Here is a 22,412-nt window from a genome sequence, read left to right on the forward strand (position 1 = left end):
TATATATATATTGGCATTTATATTTTTACATGTTTGCATATATTTTATGAGTACATTGAATAATATTTCCCAAAATAGTATCGAAAATTTAAGTTTACTATTCGACAATTTAAATTTAAAAATAAAAAGAAATCTACAAACCCCTAAACCTAAGCCTGCATCTAAATTACGTTCCAAAATGCCGATGACCAATAGCGATATTGCTAGCCTTTGCTCAACTCTGCCCGAATTCTCTTCTGGAGACAACCTCTCCACCTTTATCAAAGCAGTAGATAATTTAATAGTTTTCTTAGGGACTCAAGAATTAAATCCGTCCCAAGAATTTATCTTAAATTCCCATATCGTATCTCGAATTAAAGGAGAACCTAGAAATTTCTTAAACTATTCTAATAAAACCAATTGGACATAAATTCGTCCAGCGTTATTAACTAAATACGGAGACAGGCGTTCCGAAGACATATTAGTAACACAACTATCCACCACCGTCCAAAAACATAGTGAATCCTACGACAATTATCATCAGAGAATAACTACAAATCTGAACGATTTACTCCAACACATCACCCTAAACGATAATCCCGCGACAGTCACTTTTAAAACTCCATACTTCAAAAACATTGCCCTCAAAACTTTCTGTACCGGAATCAACGAGCCTTATTGCGAATACTTATCGCATTTTGAATTAAATTCCCTAGAAGAAGCCCTTCAAAAGTGTATTGCCTACGATAACCACAAAAATCAACAACAATACATGAACTTCCTTAAGAGCCAACAAAACAAAAAGGCCCCAATCAAAAATAAACCTTATCAATCTTCGAATAATCAAAGATCCACAAACTTCCAACCCACACACTCAAACTTCCAACCCATGCATTCAAATTATGTAAAACCTTCAACTCACAACACAGAGCCCAATTTTAACTTCACTCCACAACAGAACTATAATTTTCCTCAGAGACAAAATTTCAGTTCTCACGAACAAAATCAATAACTTCCAACGAAACAATGTTCCAAAAAACAACCAACAAAGATTAAATAAATATAAAGCTCCTCGACCCCAACCAAATTTTGCTACTCCAATGAGCGGTGTTCAAACTACCACAACCAGAAACCATCAGCCCATGACAATTACAACTAATAGAAGCCACAATTTTCACATAGACTCAAATGATACCCAATATTTCGAAAATGATTTCGAAAATTACGAATCCGAACAAGAGCCCGATTTGCATGATGAAAATCATCAGGATTTTCAAGCCATCCCGTTAGACGATCATCCACCCCCTGTATAAACCTACATAATATCGAAAGTTCCCCTGGGTTACCCTGCTTCGTTACACCCAAAACACATCTACGCGTTTTACTCGATACCGGCGGTCCCCATTCAATTTTAAATCCGCGAGCTCTCAAACTATTTGATAAAAATCATATTTATCGGAAACCTTTTTCGCTAACGTCAATGAAAATTACTTCCAAGCACGACTTAAATATTAAGACGCCACTATTCCTAGAATATGGAATTCCACAAACATTCGACGTAAAAATCGCCGACTTTAGTCAGCACTTTGATATCCTCCTTGGAACTTACGATCTGAAAAGATTCCACGCCATAATTAGCTACGCAACTCATATTTTAACCTTTGAGAATCCTCATGTTAGCATTCCATTTGAAACTTTATACCAAAAAATTCCAGTAAGCGTTCATAATGGTGAAGTTTTATTGCGCGAAAGACACTTTCAAGGTATCAAAATTCCCCATTCTATTCACGTTGCAAAAAACGGTTTTATAGACACTATCGACTTACCTATGCCTATGGAATTTAATAAGAGAATTGAAGTTGAGAACTTCTGTAATTATAATATAGTAAAAATTCCGACGACGCATTTTAATGAAAATAAAATCCGTACTTCGCACTTAAATACCGAAGAAAAGTATACAATTATAAATCTTTGCAAAAAATATAAAGATGTATTTTACGATGAAAACAAAAATTTAACTTTCACGTCAGCTGTTAGACACGAAATTAAAACGAAGGATGAAAATCCTATTTATGTAAAGGGATTTCGGCATCCCAAAGCAATGCAGGAAGAAATAAAAAAACAAATAAATAATTTATTAGATAATAAGATAATTCGACCGTCAATTTCAGCGTACTCAGTTCCAGTTTGGATAGTACCAAAAAAAGCTGATGCCTCAGGTTAGAAAAAATTTAGATTAGTAATTGATTACAGGAAGCTCAATGATCATACTGAAAGTGATCGCTACCCACTTCCTCAGATAGATGAGATACTGGATAACTTAGGAAAAGCCAGTTATTTCACAACATTAGATTTAGCTCAAGGTTACCATCAGATTGAAGTTCATCCGGATTCTATTCGGAAAACAGCCTTTTCAGTTCCGCATGGTCACTATGAATTTTTACGTATGCCCTTTGGTTTAAAGAATAGCCCAGCAACATTCGAAAGGTTAATGGACAATATTCTTAGGCCCTTTATTCATAAGTTTTGCTTCGTCTACATGGACGATGTCAATATTTTTTCCAAGTCACTGCAAGAACACTTAGTTCATATTGCGACTATTTTTGACACTTTCAGGAAAAATAATTTAAAAATTCAGTTAGACAAATCTGAGTTTCTCACGAAAGAAGTTTCTTTCTTAGGTCACGTAGTGACAACCGAAGGAATCAAACCTAACCCAGCAAAAATCGAAGCTATATAAAAATATCCTCTACCAAAAACAGTAAAAGAAATTAAATCATTTCTTGGTTTAATCGGTTACTACCGAAGATTCATATCCAACTTTGCAAAAATAACATCCCCATTTTCGAGATGTACTCGAAAAGGAGCAACTATTGACCCTACCAATCCAAATTATTTAGAATGCTTTGCAAAATGCAAACAATTGTTAACTAATTCCCCAGTTTTACAATACCCAGACTTCGAAAAGCCTTTTGTACTGACTACAGACGCTTCTAATATAGCTATAGGATCAGTATTATCTCAAAATAATCACCCTATTGCCTACTATTCTCGAACTCTAAATTCCGCAGAACAAAACTACTCCACTATTGAAAAAGAACTTTTAGCCATACTAGATTCTTGTAAACACTTCCGTATGTATTTATACAACCAAAAATTCACTGTAGAAACAGATCACAATCCTCTCGTATGGATCTACAAAATTAAAGACCCCACTTCTAGATTAGCCCGATGGAGACTTAAACTAGAAGAATATGATTTTGAAGTTAAATAGAAAAAAGGCAAAGAGAATCAAGTTGCTGATGCTCTTAGCCGAGTCCAAATAAATGCCCTAAGCTCAAGTTCAGAATGTGCTGAACCACCGAGTTCAGAATGTGCTGAACCACCCGACAATTTCGACATTGACGATTTCCTTGCCGATTTTTACAACTTACAAAACAGTACTAACACACAACATACATCAGTTGAGAACCCTATCACTGGAATAGAGCTTTCACCTGAACCAATTAATTTATCCTCAAACCAAATTATTTTTAAACCAGAGTCAAATAATTTTGAAATTAAATACAAAAGAATTTTTAACAAACACCGTTTCACTGTCACTTTGACAAATAATTGGAAAACAGAAATAGCAAATACCTTCCAAAATATCCTTAGACCAAATCAAAAATTTGCAATAACAATCCCTCACGAATTTAGACCTTTTATCTGTAACTATTTTAAAGAAAAAATAAATTCCACAGTCAAAGCAATATTTTGCAATATACTACTTCAGGACATAGAAGAAGAAAACCGACAAATAGAATGCATAAAGAAATATCACGTAGAAAATCACAACGGAATAATTGAAACCTACAAACATTTAAAACAAAAATTTTATTAGCCCTTAATGCAGTCAACTATTTCTAATTTTATCAATAAATGCGAAATTTGCCTAAAAAATAAATACGAACGACGTCCTTATAAACTTCCCCAATTGGGACCGTTGTTAGGTCAAAAACCTTTTGATATATTACATATCGATCTATTCCACTGCAATAAAAACCTGTATCTCACAATAATAGATTTTTTTCCAAATACGATCAATGCTATAAGCTCACCGACAAAACTTCCATTTCCATACTAAATAAATTAAGACACTACTTTTCGCACCACAATTATCCAAAAAAGATTGTATGCGACAGCGGCACCGAATTTAATTCCGCAGTCATTAAAGAATTCCTAAATATCCACAAAATCGAAATACATTTTACAACAGTAAACAATTCTTCCTCAAACTCTCCAGTAGAGCGCTTTCATTCAACTCTTATTGAAAAACTTAGGACCTTACAAGCCCAAAATCCAAATGATTCATTAGATGACATTCTAACACACGCCATTCTTATTTACAACCAATCAATCCACAGTTCCACAGATTATTCCCCTTTCTCAATTCTGTACGGACCCTATGCAGAAGAAATACATTTCGACTTTGATCTTCCGATATACGAAACATTTAATCAAAGACATAAAGAAGAACTTCAACCCTTTATTGCAGAACTATATAATAAACAAAAACAAAAAAGACAACAACTTTTAGATAGACAAAACGAAAATGCCGAAGATATTCCGGAAATAGACCTTACAAAATCCCTATATGTTTCTAAGAAAAAACATAAGTCCAAATTACAAGCCCCTTTCTCCACTATTCATCCAGAAATACAAGACAAAACAAAAATAATCGGTAAAACAGATAAACAAAATTTAACGAGCACTCACCTTAAATATGTAAAACGAATACGAAAACATGTAGACAAACCTACTCAAGACCCAAATTTTTCACAGGACAATCCTCGCCCTGGTCCATCCACTCAGTATTCAGGAGATTCCGAATAATGGTTACTATGCTGAAGAGATAGGCAAATCAAGAGAAATCTCCCACTATCACAGACATTTTCTTCACATTCCACTAGACAAATTATCCGACAGTATTGACGCTAGTCCGACAATCTATTTCAAAGATCACTTCAAAAATGCACCTATCTCGCTACTGTACTCCCAATACACCCACATACAAGAACAAACAAAAACAAAAGACGATCTACACAAGATTACGCGAAAACAGAAACGCGGACTTTTTAATTTTCTAGGTACAGCCATCAAATACGTGACTGGAAATCCAGACGACTCTGACTTAGACTTGTTAAAATCACACCTAATCTCTTTAGAAAATAAACAAAACGAAATCATAAAAAAATTTAATAACCAAATATCTTATGGAAACTCTTTTAACACGAGATTCGATAAACTTTTAGAAAAACTAAATTCTGATAATTCAATTCTCATATCTGCACTCAACAAATTATCAGCTGATTTTGACAGCTATATCATTCTACACAATGAGATAATAAATCTCCAAAATATAAACGAATTTCTAATGAAACTTATAAGAACCATTACTTTATCTGAACTTAATATCTCTAATATAGAATTACTCACTTTAAAGGAAATAATAGACCTTAAAGAGAACCTTCTCAAAATTTATCCCAGAAATTCAATTCCCAATAGTAATGAACACCCTTATGAACTTATAGAGTCAACAAAAACTTTAGTTTGTGTAACTTCAAATACAATGCTCATAATAATTAAAATCCCTATACTCCATGAAATTCCTTACACTACCTATAAAATCTATCCCATTCCAAACAAAGATCATGTTATGATTCTGCCACCTGCAAGCTACTATACAAATAATAAATGGTTCGACACTTGTATAGGACAAGGCGATAACATAGTTTGTTCCAACTATGTACAATCCAAATGTAACATACCAAATGTAGATAATTGCACAAAAACATTAATCACAGAGAACTTTTTCCAAGAAACCAGCAAAGTCATATTGCTAGGAATAGTTCACCCAATGAGAATCCAGCAGATAGAAATTAATTCAACCAGCCTCTTGACGACAGATGTACCCATAATGATTGAAGGCATCCAATTTAATAAAAAGACGTCTCAAGACATTTCCATTCCAAAAATTGTTCCAATAAAATTAATACCAAACCATGAGATGAAAATTGAAAAATTAACAATCCCAGAGACACATGGCCAAATTCAACCAATAGATACCATAGAAGTACTACTCCGATTATCAATAGGACTGAGCACCACTTCTGTTATAATATTTTTAACTATTTTAGCTTTCCTAATAATCTTCCTAATTAGGAAAAGAAAACGAATTTCCAAAATCCTATTTGGAGAAAAATTGCATCCTGCCCAGATCCAGATATTAGACGAGCTGATAGCCGAAGTAACCAAAACTTCGAGGACGAAGTCCCAACCAATTGAGGGAGGAGAAATGTAGCCATAAGCTCCCTTACTATTAAGAATCAGCAGATTCCGATATCCGACGTTATAAATAGGAAGAAATCAATATTTTTATTATTATTGTAATTATTATGTTTCAATAGTCAAGTTTAAAATCATTAAATGTAGTAGTTTGTAGAATTTCTCAAAATTGTAACTTTTATTTCGAAAGAAAGATTTTTTTTGGGAAACTCAACGTTGAAGAAACATTTCTATATATATATATATATATATATATATATATATATATATATATATATATATATATATATATATCTATATTATTGTGATATTTAAAGTCTTGGTGCGCCAAGCAATAATTAGCTAATTAATTTTTTTGATTAATTAAAATTATCTAGATGATATGATTATGACTCTATCACAATTTTTAATTCTTTTATCTCAGGGTTAAATTCGTGCTTCAATATCTATGCTATTACATGTGAAAGGTAAGGTCCAGAGAATACCGGAATAATAAAAAACACATATGATCTAACACTATATATTGAAATAAAAATAATGAAATAATTCACACTCAAAAGTTTTCAATAAACAAATCTCATATAAGGATTCTCAAAATTTTGTTCTCCGTACATGAACAATCAAAATTAATGGTACAAACAATATTAATTGAAAACTCAAAATCCCAAACTATTCTAACTCTCCTAATCAAAATATTTATATCCTTTCTAAATTACGTGTAAAAATTGTGTTATCAATAAAAGAAAAGAAAAACTGCAGAAAACAAAAATATCTCTCTCTGATGATGAGTGGTCCAAATCCTTGTTCCTTGTAGACTGTATTATCTCCTCTCAACCGCTCCCTATGTAATCAGCAATCTTACAACAGATTGTTGCAAGTATATCGTCCTTAATGATCTCCTTCAAAAGCAACAATCATTCAAATTATGATAGCCTTTCTCCTCTCGATAAACTGAATCTCTCGTTGGCCCGAGTGAAAAATGACTCTTGGAATATCTTCTCTTTACGATAAACTGAATCTCTCGTTGGCCTGAACAGTGACTCTTGGAATATAAGTAGGAAAATATGACTTACAATATTTTGCTGCTTCAGCTTCTGTCAGATACACTAACTCTACAAAAACTCACTAACTTTCAACACTACTGCTTGCTACTTCTTGGGAACCACACCAGAGAACACACACTGTTCCTCTTACAGACTTGGAAAACCAACTCATCCCTCTTCTCTCTCCTCCATCTCGCTAAACTTTTTCCTACATACTTATCCCACCTTTTTCAATCTCCGCCAATCAAAACTCGTCACAATTCCCCCATTTTTTCATTTCGATAACAAACAAATTTTTACCTATAATTATAAATTTCCTAAAACTTATTTACAAATAATATTTTTCTATAATTCTTAAAAACTAACAAAAACCTCTTTCTATAATCCCTTCTATTGTCTTTAATCACTGCATTAATGTATTTCAATTGTCTTTTGGATTTCACTTAAAATTATGCGGGTCATTCAAGTATAACAAAGAAACAATTTATGCAAAGCTTACATTTTGTTTAGTACAGAAAATCCAAGAATTTAATAACTTTCCTTCTCCGAAATGTTTGTTGGATATTATCCTACTTATCTGAATTATTTTAATGTTTTTGAACTTTGAAATATTTTTAAACAAACCAATATTTTTCTCGATTTTACATATCATAACAATATATATAACATATATATATATATATATATATATATATATATATATATATATATGTTTGTTTTGAGGTTTCCGCGGGAGCTATATGTGCTGTCACTATTTTTCCGGGTTTGACTCCGCGTTGTAAAATGCTGGTTTTCTTGAAAACCATTGTTTTGGCGACGTTTCGGCAAGGTCTCACTTGCCATTCTCAAGCCTGGTGGAACTACTTCTCGTCGTTACTCGATTAGTACTGGTGCCAGTACTAATCCAGTGGAACCAGTACTAATCGAGTAACGACGAGAAGTAGTTCCACCAGGCTTGAGAATCGCAAGTGAGACCTTGCCGAAACGTCGCCAAAACAATGGTTTTCAAGAAAACCAGCATTTTACAACGCGGAGTCAAACCCGGAAAAATAGTGACAGCATATATATATATATATATATATATATATATATATATATATAGTTTTAAGAAATTGTTTTCGCCAAAATGGGAATGTTTAGTAAGGTGTCACAACAATAAAAGATTATTTGGATGGCCATTTATAGGATGGAAAATTCAGTAACCCGTATATATATTGTATAAAGTAGACAGCTTTTAAAATATAGTTTTGTATTAGTTTCTTAAAAATAGATTACACAATTTTTGGAAAGTGTAGAATTAAAGTTGTGCTTATAAAGGTATAAGCAATTATATTTATTCTTGGAACTTCAGAAAGAACAAAAAAATACGAAAGTTTGAGAATTTCTTTAGAATTACAAGAAAGGTTGAATTTGGTAAATTATATGGTACGTTTTTTTTTGTTTGGATGAAAAATAATGATGGAAGGGGAGAACGAGTCAATGTCTAGAATGAATGAGTAGATTTTGGCAGTGGTGTTTGTTCTCTGTGCTCCTGGTGTGGAGAAGTCCAGTTTTGAAGATTGTGTGTTGGAAAAATACCGCAAGTTGTGTTTGTTCGATCGAAAGGAGAAGTCCAGTTTTGAAGACTGTGTGTTGCAAAAGTACCGCAAGTTGTGTTTTTTCGATCGAAAGGAGAAGTCCAGTTTTGAAGACCGTGTGTTGGAAAAGTACCGCAAGTTGTGTTTTTTCGATCGAAAGGAGAAGTCCAGTTTTGAAGACCGTGTGTTGGAAAAGTACCGCAGGTTGTGTTAAAAGTTACAAGTTGTATTAGAAGAATAGTGGAACGGGTGATAGACCAAGTAGAACAGTTCTTTTAAAAACTCCTTGGAGTCTAATGTGACCAGTTGTGTAAGTAACGAGAAAAAGTTTGTTTGAATTTATGGCACCGAGTCGAAAAGAGATCCTTGCGTCATAAAAAGTAGAAGCGATTTAAAAAAGAGAAAAGGTGAAGAGTTGCATCAGGAGAAGATAGGAACGAGCACTGTGGAAGCAATGAACAAGAAGGAGAATAGAATTGCAGAGTAGCAGAAACACATTGTTGGGGAACGTGGACGAGTTCTTTTGGTTACAACACAATACAGGGAGAAAAAATTTTACGTTTGTAGAGATTGTCGATTTATCAGCAAAGGTCAGTCGTTTTCTTTTGTGATATGAATGTATGGGTTTTTCGTATTAAATACCATATTGCATATTAAATTTCATAACATTTCATTATTATAAAATTACCCAAATTCAATCAGATTTGTTTGTTATAGGGATAAGGAAACAACTAAGAAATACTAGAAGTCACGAATAAAGGTGATATATATAAAAATTGAGCCCTGAGATTTGTTTTTGTTATGGTTCGGAAACATAGACCATTTTTAAAACAGATGCAAATCAACCTCTTATCTTGGAGCGAAAGATATGATGATACAAGCATGCTATTTAGGGTGGCAGTAAGTAAAATTAAGATAGCTTTGATGGTAACCAACTTTCCGAAAGGACGTGGTACATGAAGAGGAAGAAATATATTAAGAAAAATATTTAGTGAAATCTGTAAAAAGTGCATCTGGACAAAAGCGATGTAACTTTACTCACTATAACAAATATAAAGAAATAGCAGATGACAGTGATGTTATATCCTTTATAAAAATAAATAGACTGTAATAGGCAAGATACTTCTTAAGAGCAAATGAAAATTACTTTCCCCAGGCCGTGAACGCTCTATTATTAATTCCTATGGAAAATAGAAGGACAAGCAAGACTGAGAAGGAAAGATAATGTAAACAAAAACTCGAGGAAGACTAGATAGATAAATTGGCAATAGTACAGGCTAAACTAAAACTGTAATATATAGTATAAGGATAAAATTGGTACCTTATTATTTAAATGATTTCATAAGATTATGGCTACTTTGGAAATAGCCTATCCCTTACAATGTTCGCTGTAGGCATGTGATAATGAAATTTTTTAATAAAGATTCTTTATTTCATTGAATAATGTGTCCAAAACGTATCACAATTAATAAAAAAGTACAAAACAACTATATGAATAACATAAGGATAGATCCTAAGGAAAAATGTCGATGGATGTTTCTGGAGTAAAGAAATGTTCGACACAAGTTGATTGAGAAAAAATATCCCAGAAATATTTTATTCCTTTACAGAAGTAGAGTCATATATTTATTATTTACATAAAATTAAAATGTTAACCAAAATTCACCAAAATCACGTTTTAATATCCTAGAACAAGTAAGAAATCACAATTCAAATTAAATAAATATTTGGAACAAATATTTCGGTAATCAATATGCTAAGGAAAATGCATCTACAAATAGCGTTGATTCAACAGACTGATTTGTTTATCCGTCTTTGATATAACATTACTGGCCACTATAACTAAAATATGTTCTCTAGTGAATTATTTCAGTATAGTAACAAAAAATATATAAATATAAGTCCTTCTTATTTTATAAGACACTCCATATAAGTATCTATAAATTTTGAACAATAATAAAAAGAATGATACAAGTTTATGAAGGTATCGTTATCGTATCTTCTAAGGATCACATAAAACATATAAAAATGGATTCCAATAATAAGTATCCCCAAGAAACTTTATCACTTTTTTATTAGCTACATCTACTTATACATCGCAAGAGCAAGAGGTGATTGATTCATCTGTCACTTGAATCTTAAAATGTTTTTAAATTAAATCGTCAGCTACATCTATTAAACTTACCCTTGCGTCACTAAAGGGTAACACGCATCGCTAAATTTAGCTTAATTTTTCTTGTTAAAAACCAATTGATGATACCTCAACAAAAATGACAGAAGTCTATGTATAAGAAATTCCACGATATCATCTGTTTAAAAAACTCTTTTCCAAATTACTAAAACCACTCAACATCGACAAATATTTTTATAAAATATTAAAAACTATAAATAAATGATTCTTTTTGAGAACTTACCCCGTTTTTCTGATGATTTTTTTAGAATTTTAACCGAAAGGACGGACACGAAAGTACCCTAGAATGGCGGCATAGTCACATTTAGGTCACTATGATCAATTTGCGCGCGACTCAATTGATTTTACTTTGAGGACCTGGCATGGTGACGTCACGGCTGTGGAAAGCTCGGAAAAGTGGATTCTCCCGGCATCTGCCGAGGAAGTGGCAAAGTACGATTAGGATGAAGGGTTGATGACTGCATTAGGCAAGATATTATGGAAAGGTATAAAGCTGTGAGTAAACTATTTGTCTAAGGTATAATTTTAAAAATAATATTAATAATTATATGAGTCTAAAACACGTATTTGAAATTTTCTTTGCTCTGTTTTTGCCTACAACGGACTTTAATAACATAAACAGCTCCTTAGTTTCAGATGTTTATTATTTATTATTCTAATTCACACGGTGATGTTTCTACTCAATGGCTTTTTTTATATACAGGGTGCGACATTAGTGCGAGGAAGTTCATTTACTCATTTGTCGTAAGAAATACAAAAAAAAAATTAGGTAAAAGTTGCAGCAGAGGTAGGGCTATTACTTTAACAATATTTTTAAATATACACGGCCACTCATATTAACAAGTTAGGCCAAACTTACCTTTTTAATAGAACACTCTGTATATTTTTACATTTTTGTACTCTTTTTTGTGCTAGTTCTAGTTTTTTTTTTAATATAAAGTTTTGCAGTGTTATACGACGTAATTTAAATGATAATTACGTTTTTTATTAATTTCCTAAGAAAATAAACACCCTGTAGAATTGTAGAGATTTGTCATTAATAATATATTTATGTTCAAAATATTTTTAATATCGTCCACTATTGTCTATAATTATTAACATAGCGAAATATTTAATTTTGATATACAGGGTTGGTCTAAACTTAAAATAAGGATTTTCTGAGTTTTATTAAATAGAACACACTGTATTTTAGTACTCTAATGAAATTATTTCTTCTCTCTATAACTTCTTTAATTTGTGAGTTATTCGTGAGTTTTTAAGCCAAGTATTAATTGCAAGAGCTCTTAGACGACGAAAGAGGAAACCTACAAGATATATCTTTCGAGTACAGAGAAACAAGTATAGAAATTACAGGAATGCATATTGTATGCACTAAAGAACACCAGAAACGGAAAAAGCCCGGGCCAGATCAATTGCCTATTGATATCCTTACAATAATAGAAAATGCTAGAGAATGCACCGACCACCGCACCATAAGCCTAATATCTCACACACTAAAAATGTTTTTAAAGATCATCTATGAACGCATTTACCAAATACTTGATATGGATATTAAAAAAACCCAATTTGGATTCGGTAGAGGCGTAGGTACCCGTGAAGCTCTCTTTGCATTCATCGTACTAACCCAAAGATAATTGGATGTTAACCAAGATATGTACGTCTGTTTCATAAATTACAACAAGGCTTTCGATAAAGTCCGCCAAAAAGAGCTAATGGACGTCCTAAAAGCAAAAAAATTACAATACGATAACTTTAGAATTATAACAAATCTATTATAAACAGCAGGAACGCATACGCAATAATGAACACACATCAGAAGAGTTCGAAATTAAAAGAGAAGTGCGACAGGGGTGTGTATTGTCACCACTACTATTCAATGCACACTTTGAAGAAATTATGAAAAGAGCTATTGAGGGAGAAACATCAGGAATAAAGGTCAATGTAACACCAATGAACAACATTAGATATGCGAACATAAACATCAAGAAAACTAAATTTATTAGGATATCAAAAACCCAAAATAATAATGAAAACCTGACAATTAACGGTAAAACTTTAGAACAAGTTGAAAACTACAATTATCTTGACACAATAATCAATCACACCAACGATTACTCCAAAAAAATTCGAATGGAAAAAGCTCGAACAAACTTCAATAAAATGAGAAAGTTACTTTGTGCAAGAGAACTGAAATTAGACTTGAGAGTTAGGCTGGCAAGGTGTTATATTTTATCGACTCTACTTTACGGAATAGAAGCATGGTTACTTAACGCGTCAACTACTAAAAAGTTGGAAGCATTTGAACTGTGGGTGTATAGAAGAATCCTGAAGATATCATGGACCGAGCATGTAACAAACAACGAAGTCATGAGAAGAGTAAACAAAAGAATGGAAATATTGGAAACCATCAAGACACGAAAGCAACAATACCTGGGGCATGTTATGCGTAATGAAAGATACAACATACTTCAATTAATTATAAAAGGGAAAATCCAGGGCAAGAGAATTGTAGGAAGGAGAAGAATCTCATGGTTGCATAACTTCAGGGAATGGTACGGATGCACATCTATCGAACTATTAAGAGCGGCAGCATCTAAGATTAGAATAGCCACGATGATTGCCAACCTCCGTCGCGGAGATGACACCTAAAGAAGAAGATTAATTGCAACAAAAATTAGGTGAAATCTTACTTATTTTGCTAATATTTAATAAGATATCAAAATAGTAAAATAGTTGTTAAGATTGTTGGTGTGTAAAATATTAATAAAAACACTCATTAGCTAAGACTTTGACAATTGGACTGTGAAGATTATGCAAAATATATTTTTTTGCTTATTAACTAATCAACTATCAACAATTCAAAACAACGACTTAAACTAGTTAATAACTATATTTCTAATAACTATATTTCTGTCTAACGTCATACATTTGTTTCTAATTCTCTCATTTATATTTGCTTTAGTTGTAATACGGCGTTACAGTGCCACCACCGAATTGCATGAAAATTTGGATTTAGGTTCTACTTACCCTCTACTTCAATTTTGGACTTATGCCGTTGGTTGCTTTTTATTTTTAAGAGGTGAAAACTACTCCTATTGGAAAGAAATCGTATAATTGTAAATTAAAGAGGGTAATTAGTTCAAATCATCTTTTAATAAAGTGAATGAATGTCAAGTAACATTAAACGACATAATTTAAGATTTTATCACAGTTTAACACCTGAATCTCACCCCCTAGTATAGTTATAACTAAAACAATGTCATTGAATAAGTTGTCTTCGCTGATTTGCATGGAAATTTAAATTTAGGTTATACTTCTTACCATCCACTTCAAAGGCATTTTTTTCAAAATTAAAAAAAGTTACTTTTTAAAACCAAATTTTTTAAAAATAAGCACTTTAAACCACCAAACTTAAAGATCCTATAAATAATACTACATAATAAAAGTAAAGTGTAAAGCGGTAATCATTAATTTCATTTGGGGAGTTTCACAATTTTTTGGCCAAAAAAAAAGGGACCAACTTTGTTTTTAACGTAACTCGCTTAGTTTTGATGCTAGAAACTTTTTTAAAAACAGAAATAAAGCTTTTTTTGAATTAAATAAAATAAAGGTTATTTTTTGAGTTTTCCCTGAAACGTGCTTCATATTTTGGTTATTTTATGTTAAAATATTCGATTTGAAATTTGACAAATAACCTACTTTTCATGAGCTACAACTCAAAAAGTAACTAGTAACTCAAAAACTACTGACTTGGTGAAAAAATTATGTAAAATAAAAGTTTCTTAGAATTAATTAATTTATCCGTTTTCAAACTTATTTTGAACGTATGTTTTTTCATCACCGAGAAGTCCCTGGGCTTAAGTACAAAAGTGAAGTAGAGAGTAAGAGGAACCTAAATCCAAATTTTTAAGCAAGAGGATTTTAGAATGTCCCTTGCAAAAACCTAGGATGATTTTTGCAAGGGACATTCTAAATTAGTAAGTGATTCATCATGTAGCCGTTACTGACCACTTTTAAACATAGGTCTAATCCAAGCTCCTCTATGTGTTTCGATTCTGGGTTGTCATTATCCAGTTCCCACCAATTTTTGACGCCATTGCTCCAACGCGTCCATTATAATATTCTTCTAGTCCATTTGTCATTCGACGTTCTCGCCACATGACCTACCTATCTCCATTTCATATTAGTTACATGATTTAGTATGCCTTTGACCTTCGTTGTTTATCTGATGGTGTGATTAGAAACTCTGTATCTTTTAGCGATTCCATGAGCATGTCTCGTTTCATGGCTCTCTGTGCTACTCTTAAAGTTTCCGCCGTCTGTTTTGGTAATCTTAATGTTTCTCCGCTCCGTATGCCATTACCAGTAATGGAACATATTGTTCATATACGTCCCTCTTCAGACGATATCTCTTTCAAAAGCAGCTTATCCAAACCTATTCTACGCTGTATCTCATACGTTTGATTGTTCTTTTCAATTTGTCTTTCGTGTTGAAGGTATTTGTACACATGCGTCTCTTTTTTATAATTGACTTTAATTGTTTGAAGACGATAAGTTGTCTTGTAACTTATCCTGGTCCTGGCAGACGACAAATGACTTGGCTGCATAAGATCAAACATTGGACAGGACTGGACCTCCAAAGAAAAATAAGAAACGCACAGGATAGAGAAGAATTTGCAAAAGTCATCGCCAACCTCCACTAGAGACACCTTAAGAATAACATCTTCTTCTTCTTCACGTGCCATCTCCGCGACGGAGGTTGGCAATCATCATGGCTATTCTGATCTTAGATGCTGCTGCTCTGAATAGTTCTATTGATGTGCATCCGTACCATTCCCTCAAGTTACGCAACCATGAGATTCTTCTTCTTCCTACACTTCTCTTGCCCTGGATTATATATATATATATATATATATATATATATATATATATATATATATATATATATATATATATATACCCGGTATTTAGGCGTTCCACGCCCTTCCGGTAGGGATCTATGGAGGAGTATCACCTAGCCGCAAGCCCTTATCTCTTGCCGTACTGCTCCACCATAGGCCGATCAGATACCAGCATATTCTAGACTAATCCGCAGATTCATTTTAGAATTTTAAACTACTGCGTTAGCCTTTTTGTTTGCTATTCACCGAGCTGGGGATTTGAACTGACATCTCTCGCATTGAAGCGAAGGAGAAGCCAGCCGCCCAGCCCGCTTGGCTATCCGATCGACATCCATCCATCGCCCTGGATTTTCCCTTGCATAACCAATTGAAGTAGATTGTATCTCTCATTACGCATAACATGCCCCAGGTATTGCAGCTTTCGTGTCTTGATGGTTTCCAATACTTCCATTCTTTTGTTGATTCTTCTCATGACTTCGTTGTTTGTTACATGCTCGGTCCATGATATTTTTAGGATTCTTCTATACACCCACATTTCAAATGCTTCCAACTTTTTAGCAGTCGACGCGTTAAGTGTCCATGCTTCTATCCCATAGAGATAGAGATCCGTCCAAGAATAAGATAGTACGTTTCAATAACTAATAGGCGAGGTCCCATGGTAAACAAGGTTTAACCAAAGAAACTCTGCAGCTATGTCACTAACTGTAGATTTTTTTATTGAACATAACATATTTATATAGTTACATATACACACGCGCATAAACAACAAATACACTTATATACTTACACCATGCTCAAACAGCAAATTTTAACACAATTTTTCCCAAAAAATGCATGACATGGGGAAAAGTGCTGCCTAAGTGATGCTCTAGAGCAGTGGTTCCCAACCTTTTTCCCATGATCGCCCCCTTAGATAGGTTTCACCAGTTATGAATACTACAATCAAGTATAGTTTGTCAATGAATGCTCCGACTACTTCCTTCGCTTTGGTCATATTTATGTTCTTCCCCTGTAGTTGCAGGTTCATTTCATATAATTTTTGAAAAATATCTGATAAGTAAGCGATGATATTTCGCTTCAAGGAAATTCAATAACAGTATCCATGAGACTGAAGAACCGCCTTAAGCAATTGCCTTTAGAAAGCCAGCGGACTTCCGTATGTAGTAGCAATGTATTAAATATCTCATCATTTTGTTCACAAAGTGTACGAAATATTCGATCATTCTTTGGTTTTGCTTTAATTTTATTTACCGCATCTATGACAAGTCGAAGAGAATCGTGCAACCTCCCACTCAAATTTTTGGCAGCCAAATGCTCTCTGTGAATGACGCAGTGAACACACAAAATTCCAGGTACTGCTTGTTTCAGATGTGCAATAAATCCCGATGGCGTCCTGTCATTGCTGCTGCGCCGTCAGTAGCACAGGCGATCATATTTAATAAGGGAATCTCTTTTTCCTCAAAAAATCTCTTAACGACCTCAAATATGGAAGATTCTAATATTGTGACGCCTCGTGTTCGATAAGATAAGTGGTTATGTCCAAATTGAAAGACAGACTTAACAGTTTGACAAATAAATCACAGTATCTTTATTAAAAAAACAACTCACTGAACACAATGACTGTCAGTTGAAACAAAACAACTTTATATACCACAATACAAAACTCGAGAACGAAAGACTCCGCATTTGAAGCGACGACAGCCTCGGCCGTTCGCTTTTTGTTCGAGTCAAATCGGCAGGAGCGGTACCTACTTCTCATCATTCTTATCCCTTATCTCTCTTTCTCTTTTGTGCGGATGATAGCGCAATACGAAAGCTCGACCAAAGGAAAATGCAGAATTCATTATAATGTATAATTATAACGATAATGTATAGAATTAAATTGTATTATGATTCATAGCTCTCTGTGACTAGACGAGATGTTTGTGTTATTATTACCTGCATTGGTATACATATATTTACTTTTTATTATCCTATGGATATCCGATCGAAAGTATTGTATTTTTTTTCTCTTTTCTTATTTTTCTCAATTACCCATTTCTCGTTTTCCGGATGCTAAACGCTCCCCTTATCGCCCCCTTTTCTCTGTCGCCCCCCATATCGTCGTCTTCGCTCTATCGCCCCCCTAAATATCTCAAATTGCCCCCCGGGGGGCGATCGCCCCCAGGTTGGGAATCACTGCTCTAGAGAGCTAACGAACTTTGGGTAGGGCAAAGTATGAATGCACTACCGTGCTTGATAGCATTTGGCCACAAATCGTGGAAAAAATTCTGTTTTTTACTATTTAACTTTTTACTTACAATCTAGTAGTTATATTTATCATCATCATTCTCTTTGTTTTTATCGCTAGGTGGGGTATTGCTGAGTTGAAGGTTTTGAAAAATGTAGAAGAAGAAAACCAAAGAAGACCTGATGGCAGACGATTATTTATGACATATTTGTGAATTGATATTGGTATGGTCTAAGATAGAAGCTTATGGAAAAATGTAATTGGAGAAGCCGACCCTGCCTAAGGATAAAGACAAAACGAATTATGATAAATTGTGTACATTAAATCTACGCTAGTTACAGTAAAATGGCACAAATCTTTTCTCTTCTAATGAGAAATATGTTTTTTAGATACAATAAATTATTGATTAATTGATATTGCATAATCTATAACTGATTGTAAAAGCTTTTAAAATATTTCTTCCTTACCCTTTCTTCTGGTGGAAAACTAATAAATGCTTGAGAAACGTTATAAACCATGGTTTTTCGTTCTTTCCCATGCCACCATTGTGCGAAGCAAATCCTAAATCTAGCAAATCCATTTAACTCCCAGATATATGTGGAGTTTTTTATCGTTTTTCGACTACATAAGCACATATTTTTCTACAAGAGAAAAATTAATTTATATTTAAATTTGTCACATATTTATAACAAATATTATATTCTTCGAAGACTAAATTGTGAATTCAAAATATTTATTGATATTACCGTTCATTATACACATAAACTGCTAATTTTTGTTCAAAATTATCTCAGCTACTTTTTTACTTGAAATATTGTTTACTACATCGTACAGGTTCTTGGTAAATAGTAAAATAAATTTTCTACCTATGAGGTCGGTGTTTTAGTGGGAAGCCTGGAGATAGGAGTTACCTATTGTACGTTTTCCTTTCTCCCAGCAATATGGATATCATCAGCATAGGCAAGGATTTGCACTAATTTGTTACATATTGAGCCGGTGGTTGTGATATGTGACATACGTATTTAAAGCCAAATTAAACAGAATACAGGAGATTGGGTCTCCCTGGCGCAATCCGTTCTTTGTTTTAAAAGATTCAGACAGTTCCCCTATGATTCGTACTCTAGATTCAAATTTTTCAAGAGTTAGTTTTATTAAATTTATCAACTAATTTGGTACTCCTAGCTCTTTCATTGATTTGAACATTCCTCTTCTATTTATAGAGTCGTAGGCTGCTTTGTAATGTATAAATATGTAATGAATATCTATACCATATTTCAATGTTTTTTCTGAAATTTTATCCCAGGGTTGCAATCTGATGAATTGTCGATTTACCATATCTAAAACGACCTTGGAATGTTCCTACTATTCGTTCTGTATATGGTGCCTGCCATGCGGTGGCATAGTATTATGTAGAATGTTTTATACGTTGCATTTAGAAGCATAATAATTCCTCTGTTTAGAGCATTCAAATATATCTCTTTTTTTGTATGTGCAAAGTATTCCAATGTTCCAATCACTGAGGAAACATTTATTTATCCAGAATGACGGTATTAGATTTTTGTTTTGATACAGTGCAGCAACAACCGTTGATACGTATTTCGACCTCCTTAAGTCTCTTCAGAACGGTATAGTCACTGCTCTGAACCAAAACAAAAATCATTCCCGTCCTAGACAATAGTTATTAAAATAACTATATACGGACGTAACTACGCCATCTAAAAACAAAAAGAGAAATCAAACGATTTCTACTTAGCGAAACCGAATTCAAATCTTAACCACTGTGTTTCCTAAAATTTGCGAAACAAACAGCTGGATGAATTACTCGGCAAGGGAATCTAAAATTGCATTCCACAAGCCGTTCATCCTAGTCAAAATTCGTAGTGAATTCAGTTTCTCGTACTTCCAACGAAGTAAATAACAAAACAGAATGACGGTATTAGATTTTTGTTTTGATACAGTGCAGCAACAACCGTTGATACGTATTTCGACCTCCTTAAGTCTCTTCAGAACGGTATAGTCATTCTGTTTTGTTGTTTACTTCGTTGGAAGTACGATAAACTGAATTCAGTACGAATTTTGACTAGGATGAACGGCTTGTGGAATGCAATTTTAGATTCCCTTGCCGAGTAATTCATCCAGCTGTTTGTTTCGCAAATTTTAGGAAACACAGTGGTTAAGATTTGAATTCGGTTTCGCTAAGTAGAAATCGTTTGATTTCTCTTTTTGTTTTTAGATGGCGTAGTTACGTCCGTATATAGTTATTTTAATAACTATTGTCTAGGACGGGAATGATTTTTGTTTTGGTTCAGAGCAGTGACTATACCGTTCTGAAGAGACTTAAGGAGGTCGAAATACGTATCAACGGTTGTTGCTGCACTGTATCAAAACAAAAATCTAATACCGTCATTCTGTTTTGTTATTTACTTCGTTGGAAGTACGAGAAACTGAATTCACTACGAATTTTGACTAGGATGAACGGCTTGTGGAATGCAATTTTAGATTCCCTTGCCGAGTAATTCATCCAGCTGTTTGTTTCGCAAATTTTAGGAAACATAGTGGTTAAGATTTGAATTCGGTTTCGCTAAGTAGAAATCGTTTGATTTCTCTTTTTATTTATTTATCCATATTTCTTTTATGAGCTGCTGTAGTGTCATTAAGGTGTCGTGGCCACCATCTTTATATAGTTCAGCTGGAAGATTATCTATTCCGGGTGATTTGTTTCTGGCTAGTTTTTTAACTTCAAGAATCGTAGGTGGTTCCTCTTTATTCTTGTATGTTCCGCTTGCCTCATCATTTTGGGCTTCCAGCTTTTATTCTTGTTTCTCTATAATAAATACCTGGTTAAATTATTCCACCCATCTATTCAATAAATGTTTTCTTGTTGTTAATTTTTTTATAGAATGCTGTGAATGCTTTTTCTCTGTTAAGGTTTTCTATATACTTAAGTTTTTTATCGAAGTGATTTCGTTTTTCCTTTTCTGTATTCTCTTATCATCAGATGTTAATTTTTTAGATGTATACGCAGTTTGTCAAAAAATATGAATTTTATCCAAGACTAACAATATCCACAATTCATATTTTCATATGAATGATCATATTCAATAGGTACGTCGATGTCTACGTCATTTGAGCGTTTGAGCTGTTTATTGTTACACCTAGATACTTGTATCTCTTTACTTTTTGAAATATACATTGTTTAATCTTTATATTATATTGAATAACTTACGTTTTGCAGACGATACAGTAATAATGACGGATAACAACAATGATTTACAGAACGTAATGCAACGCCTTAATGAACGCTGTCATGAGTACGGACTGAAGATAAATTTAAAGAAAACTAAATGCATGATTATGACTAAATCTGCACATGCAAATATCCAATTGACTATTGAAGATACTGCAATTGAGAGTGTTAATAACTATAAATACTTAGGAACATGGATAACATCAGATGTAGACCAAACCAAAGAAATTAGGGCACGCATTGAAATAGCACGTGCATCATTCATGAAACTTAAAAAGTTTCTTTGTTGTTGGGATATAAGGTTAGAACTACGCCTGAAAATGCTTGGATGTTACGTGTTCTCTACTCTTCTTTATGGCTTGGAAGCGTGGACACTAAAACAAGTCCATCTGAATAAGTTGGCCGCCTTTGAATTTTGGTGTTACAGAAGAATCCTACGAATATCATGGATTCAAAAAATGTCAAACGTGGAAGTAACTAGAAGGATAGGAAATGAGGCGGAAATAATATTAACTATCAAAAGACGAAAACTTGAGTACTTAGGACATTTGATGAGAGGGCAAAAATGTGCATTATTACAACTTATTATGCAAGGCAAAATCCGAGGAAAGAGAAATGTGGAAAGACGAAGAATATCCTGGCTTAAGAACTTAAGGGAATGATTTGAATGCAGAAGTGCAGAACTTTTTAGAGTGGCAGTCAACAGAGTACGCATAGCCATGATGATTTTCAACCTTCGATAGAAGATGTAACTTAAAGAAGAAGAATTACAATTTTGCCTTGAGATTAACGTAAATATATTCTTTTCTTCATTTATATTCCAGCTTTTTTATCAGAGTCATCAGTGCTAATTCTAAGCTTTTTGTATCTTGTGGCTATTATCATGTGGTCAGCATATCCTTATTTGTGCAGAGCTT

The 22,412-nt window shown here is 33.4% G+C and overlaps 1 protein-coding gene across 2 annotated transcripts in view; it reads right to left on the bottom strand.

Annotated features, from left to right (window-relative positions):
* Positions 1–19,068, bottom strand: part of LOC140436986 (RIMS-binding protein 2-like) — a 404,098-nt gene extending 385,030 nt beyond the window's left edge. Inside the window, exons 1-2 of one of the 2 annotated variants that reach the window (XM_072526193.1) lie at positions 18,995–19,068; positions 18,716–18,889 (exon numbers count right to left, since the gene is read on the bottom strand). In XM_072526193.1, the coding sequence (XP_072382294.1) occupies positions 18,716–18,883 (168 nt within the window). In that variant the 5' untranslated portion in view covers positions 18,884–18,889; positions 18,995–19,068. Of the gene's footprint in view, positions 1–11,340; positions 11,417–18,715; positions 18,890–18,994 lie in introns of those variants that run through there. The other variant, XM_072526194.1, reaches the window with a different exon arrangement.
* Between the last annotated feature and the right edge of the window lie 3,344 nt (positions 19,069–22,412).

The sequence above is a fragment of the Diabrotica undecimpunctata genome, chromosome 3, assembly GCF_040954645.1.
Source record: "Diabrotica undecimpunctata isolate CICGRU chromosome 3, icDiaUnde3, whole genome shotgun sequence".
In the NCBI taxonomy this organism is placed as follows: Eukaryota; Metazoa; Arthropoda; class Insecta; order Coleoptera; family Chrysomelidae; genus Diabrotica; species Diabrotica undecimpunctata.